Genomic DNA, 5548 nt, shown 5'->3' with positions numbered 1-5548 from the left:
TATTTTAAAGTTTCAAATTGCATAAAATATTCCCTAAAGGCTATGGTGCATATTTTTAAAATTATAGAGCTTAGACGTCCAAAAATAGGGGCAATTGATATATCATAAAAAGAAGTATCTTTATTGGCCATGAATCTCAAGAAAAAATCAAATTTGAAAATTTTGAAAAAAAAAATGGGACCATATGAATTAAAATTTTAGCAAACTTATTGCCAAACAGAATGTCTCAAAATTATGAACCCAATGTCACCAAAATTTACCCAATAAAAGCTCAAATGGGTCCAAATTGAAGACCTGAAGTGTATTTGGAAGGTTTAAACAATAATTTGGATTACTAAATGATTTGCAAACGTGACATTCTTATAGTGTAATTGAGCGGCTTGACAAGAAAAATCCAAGGAGCCAAATGTTGATATCATTAAGACATTTAAATTCCTAGTAAATGGTTCACAATCAAAGAAATCAATATAAGTCCTTCATTCAAACCACTCCCAATTTACCCTTGATCTCTGCCATATTTACTGGTCATGCCACTCTCAAAAAACTGTAAATAGACCCCTCATTTCTCATGAAAGGGGAAGGAAGCAAGGAAGACAAGGAAGAGAGTTCTCTTGATACCAGACACTTCCATGAACACCACTAGACTATCGCTTAGCTACGGACTGTCAGCGGACTTCCACCTAGACACCAACGAATGTCAGACTTCTGACTGACCCCCACCAATTAACATCAAATTTTTGTTGACCACCAAATAATGTCAGACTTCCGCTCAATTGTTGACAGACATTAGACTTTCGATCGACCAATGATCAACTTCATACTTCCACTAGGCAGCCAATCGACACCCAATTTCTAACCGGCCATGGATTGACGCCGGACTTTCATCTAACCTCCATTGTAACTAGATTTCAACCTGACATTTGACCATTATAATAAGATTGCCCTTAATTTCTAGGATGAATCAGTCACATGTAATCTAGTCAAACACTAGTGGAAACATTTCAATTGGGCATGGCTCTATGGTTTTTCCCTTTTTAGGATTTTTCAAGTAAAAATCCTCGTGTTTATTTTTTTCCTTTTGTTTGTGTGCTCAATATCCGTAAAATGCTAAGAGAAAAAGTTCTAACTCTATCGCAGTATATATTCTAGCCCGCAATAAGTATATATATAAGTAGTGCAATCCAATTTTAAAATAAGATCTCGATCAAAAATTTATGTACGGGATGAATATGTGCATGTAAGGTTCAAACACATAAATTCATGAAAAGTACTCATCAAATTGGTATCAATACGATCTCATATAATTTTAAAATATTATAAAGAAAAAATATGATCAAAAGCAAAGATTGATGCCTCTGTTTAAAATTGCGCAATAAGAGGCGCGCCTCTCCGCAATTCCTCCCAAAATCGCCTTGAAGCCTACGCAATTCCACCTCTGTAAGAGGCGTACGCCTAACTGGGATTGAGGCGCGCCTCAGAGGCGCAATTGCCCAATTCTTAGTGAGGCGCACACCTCATGGGAATGGGCCCACTCACTTAAAATGAAGTTTATTTCTCCTTATTCCCGAACGGCAACAGCTCTCCCAAAATTTCCCCATCCCGCACACTCCAGTTCACGAAACAGAGGGAGCCTGCACGATGCTTACCCATCGGCTTCCTTCTCACCGCTTCTCCCGCCGACGCCGCCTCTCTCCGGCGAAGTTGAAACTTCCAGCCGCCCTCTAGGAGCACTCCACATTGGATTTTAGGTAGTTTTTTAAGTTTAGGGTTAGATTTTTCAAGTTTAAGAAAATCTAGAGTTTATGTTTTTTTATTGTTTTTTTGGATTTTTGCTTTAGGATACATGGTTAGATGTAAAGAAAGGCGAATACGTCATTACTGTGTGACCCTTCTTGGATATATAGCGTGCAAGTTGACGTAGGAGGGGGCGAGAAAACATATGTCTATTTAAAATGAAATTTTTGTGAGAAAGTGGTGAAGGGCAAAGTAACCCGCATGAAGGAGCACTTATCATGCTCTCATAAGAACGTAGCAGCGTATGCAAAAGTGCCGGACAATGTGAAGGAAGAAATAAGTGCTTACATGAAGAAAACTACCACGACGAAACACTTACAACAGGGACATTTGATGAAAGGGTCGAACATGGTGCTTATTTTGGGAGCGAGAGTAGAAAGGGGTCTTCCTCCACTATACATAATAGAGGTGCACGGGGTCCTATGGATCAGCATATGACCAATCCAAGAGAGGATAGAGGAATAGCAGAGATGATGCCTACAGCTGGAACTAGAGAGGGTCGGTGACAGGTTTGCATGGACATTGGGAGGTTTTTTTTAGAATGCCATACCATTTAATGTTGCTACATCGCCTGTCTACTTCACTATGCTGCAGTTTGTTCGGTTGTATGGGAGAGGGTTGAAGGCACCTTCCATGTATGAGTTGTGAACATGAATTTTAAAGGAGGAGCTGCAGAATACAGAGCAGAGAATTGATGAGATTAAAAGGATATGGATTGAGACTGGTGTGACCATTATGTCAGATGGATGGTCTGACATGAAGAGTAGGAGCTTGATTAATATCCTTGTCAACAATCCCTATGGCACAGTGTTTTTATGATCAGTTGAAGCGTTAGATGAGGTGAAAAATGCTACATTCATTTTCAATTTACTTGATGAGGTTATTGAGGAGATTGGAGAGCAATTGGTTATCCAGGTAGTGACTAATAATGCCAGTGCATATAAGCAGCTGGTCAGATGTTGATGGAGAAGAGAACACACCTATATCGGACCCCCTGCGCAGCACATTATATCGATCACATTTTGGAGGATCTTGGTGACTTACCTCAGCACAAGAGTGCTCTTTCTAGGGTGAAGAAGATTACAAAGTTTATCTACAATCACTCATAGGTCTTAAGCTTGATGAGAAAGTTTTCAAAGAAGGAAATCATTCGCCCTGCAACCACTAGGTATGCTCTTAAATTTGTACACTGCAAATTATTATTGCAATTCCTACTGTATGTTTTTAGTTCTTACATTTGTGCACTGTAAATCTATAGGTTTGCCACATCCTATTTGACACTGCAGAGCCTGATGGAAGTGAGGCAACCTTTGGAAGCAATGTTTACATCAACTGAATGGCTTAACTCTGCTTGGGGGAAGAAAAGTGAGTGGAAGGAAATAAGAAAGATTATTCTGAATGATAAATTTTGGGCTATTGTGACCTATGCCATATTGAGCACGAGACCCTTAGTGCAAGTACTATGCTTAGTGGATGCAGAGAAGAAACCAGCTATGCGTTTTATTTATAATGCTATGGATGAGGCCAAGGAGTTGATTGCACACAACTTGGGAGGAGAGGAGGCAAATTATAGGGAGATTTGGGATATCATTGATGCTCGGTGGGAGGTGCAGTTACACCGTCATCTACATGCAGAGGCATATTATCTCAATCCTCAATTTCAATATTCATAGAAGAAATCTTCAAACCTGGAGGTGAAGCTTGGTTTGTATCATTGTATGGAAAGACTAATACCGGAGTAGGCAGATAGGGAGCTTGCTGATTTACAACATGTTCTATTCCAGAATAAAGAGGGTTTTTTTTTGTCTGAATGCAGCAAAAGCAACCATTGCCAAACGGTCTCCAGGTATAGTTATTTGTGCAAATGCAAGACACTTTATTCAGTTCTGATTATATTTTTTTCTTCTTGAAAATAATTGAATGGTGGATCCAATTTGGTGATTCCACCTCTGAGTTACAGAGTTTTTCTGTAAGAGTGTTGGGCCTCACTTGTTCTTCTTCTGGGTGTGAGTGAAGCTGGAGTACATATAGTCAAGTGCAAACAAAGAGAAGAAATCGGCTATCAACACTCAAAATGAACTCCCTCATATATATTATGCACAATAAGAGGTTAAGAGATAGGAGGTTGAGGAATAAGGGGTTGAAGGATGATGAGGACCCATTGGTGTGTGATGATGTGTCATCTGATAATGAGTGGTTCATAGATGATGAGACAGATTTGCCATTATTAGACATACAGCTAGAAGATCTAAGTGTGGATGTCTTGAGGGGCGAAGGAGATCAAGTTAGCACATCCATTAGTACCACACCACACACATCTACTAGCTCTGCAGCACAACAATCAAGTAAATGTATTCCATAACTTCTTATATTCTATTGCATTATATTTATATCAAGTGAGCAATTAACATGATAATGATCTTTTCTCTTATTGAACAGGGAAGAGAAAAGTGAGTCATATTGAAGATGATGATGATATGGCATTCATAGACACAATTGGAGAAGAAGATTCCCTTGAAGACCCATTTAGTGATGGGATATGATTGCATTTTATATGTTTTTGTACTTTGGGTGTTTTGTTAAACTAATATTTTGTGATTTTATACTTTGGGACATGATTTTATTGCATCTACTTTCTTACTTTCCACTATTTACATATATCATTTAGATGTTTTTATTGTAAGATACAATATTTATATTATTTTCCTGCTAAAACCTTTAATTTTTCATTTACGCAATTCTGTGTCCGTGAGGCTTACGCCTCAGACTGCCTCGAAGCTAACGCCTCGCCTCATGGACGAAAACTGCCTCGATGCTTAATTATGCAATTTTAAACCTTGATTGATGCCAAAAAATAGGTCAATGGTCACCACCCCACAGTTAGCCACCACTTCCATTTATAACCACCCCACTTATGGCAACTACCTGTCGGCCACCACTGTTGCCACCCTATCAACAGTTGCCTATTAAGTGAAAATTATGTTGTAATTTTATTTGACTAATCTTAGTAAAAATGTGTATTTTAGTTCATGTTGTGTAGGAATATCTTAGGAAAAGAACCAACATTTATAAAGTTTAGGAGCACTGTCATAGCACCGAAACTATAAACATTGAAGTGTAACCAATGCCCCGGCATCAGATCAGGAAATTGCAGCATACGAGTCCAAGATTTTTTCTTATAAATTGAGGGGGGAAACAGATTAATATATTAGAGACTATCAGTAGTAATCAAAGTCCAATTCTCTTGTGCTGGTCTAAGTCTTATCATGTAAATTATGAAAAAATTAATTGAGACAATTGAACACCGTTGGCAGCAATCTAAGCCACATCCTCTGGTCATTCTTTTATGCAAGCACATATTTTCTTTTGTAGATTGAAGGAAAAAAATGGATTAGTAGAGTTGGAGGCTGTTGGCAGCAATCAAAGCCTGATTCTCTTGATGCAATCAATTAGTCAAGATGCCATTGGAGTCTGTCGAGCAGTGGTAACCCAACAAAGGTAGTTGGGTGATGTTCTGACATTGGAAATCTAGTGGTGTAGTAATGGAGGTGGTCGGTCAGTTACACCCAACCCAATATAACCCATAGAAAAAACATGTCAAATTATGTTGAGCAATGATATAACATGTCAAAGTTCTAAGATTTCGAGATTTTATGGATTTTAATAATTAAAAATAGATTATAGAGCTAATATTAAACTTTAACAACAACAACAACAACAAGCCTTTATCCCACTACGTGAGGTCGGCTACATG

At 38.2% G+C, this 5548-nt stretch overlaps 1 protein-coding gene across 1 annotated transcript in view; it reads left to right on the top strand.

The window, feature by feature from the left end:
* The window catches only part of LOC110112999 (disease resistance protein RGA2-like), a 29364-nt gene extending 25897 nt beyond the window's left edge, over window positions 1-3467 (top strand). The window contains exons 2-5 of the mRNA XM_028694980.1: window positions 2458-2518; window positions 2618-2745; window positions 2904-2962; window positions 3053-3467. Coding sequence (XP_028550813.1) covers window positions 2458-2518; window positions 2618-2745; window positions 2904-2962; window positions 3053-3467 — 663 coding nt within the window. The remainder of the gene's footprint in view (window positions 1-2457; window positions 2519-2617; window positions 2746-2903; window positions 2963-3052) is intronic.
* The last annotated feature ends 2081 nt before the right edge of the window (window positions 3468-5548 follow it).

This window comes from Dendrobium catenatum, unplaced genomic scaffold (genome assembly GCF_001605985.2).
Source record: "Dendrobium catenatum unplaced genomic scaffold, ASM160598v2 fragScaff_scaffold_621, whole genome shotgun sequence".
NCBI lineage: Eukaryota > Viridiplantae > Streptophyta > Magnoliopsida > Asparagales > Orchidaceae > Dendrobium > Dendrobium catenatum.
This window is presented reverse-complemented; position numbering and strand designations above follow the sequence as displayed.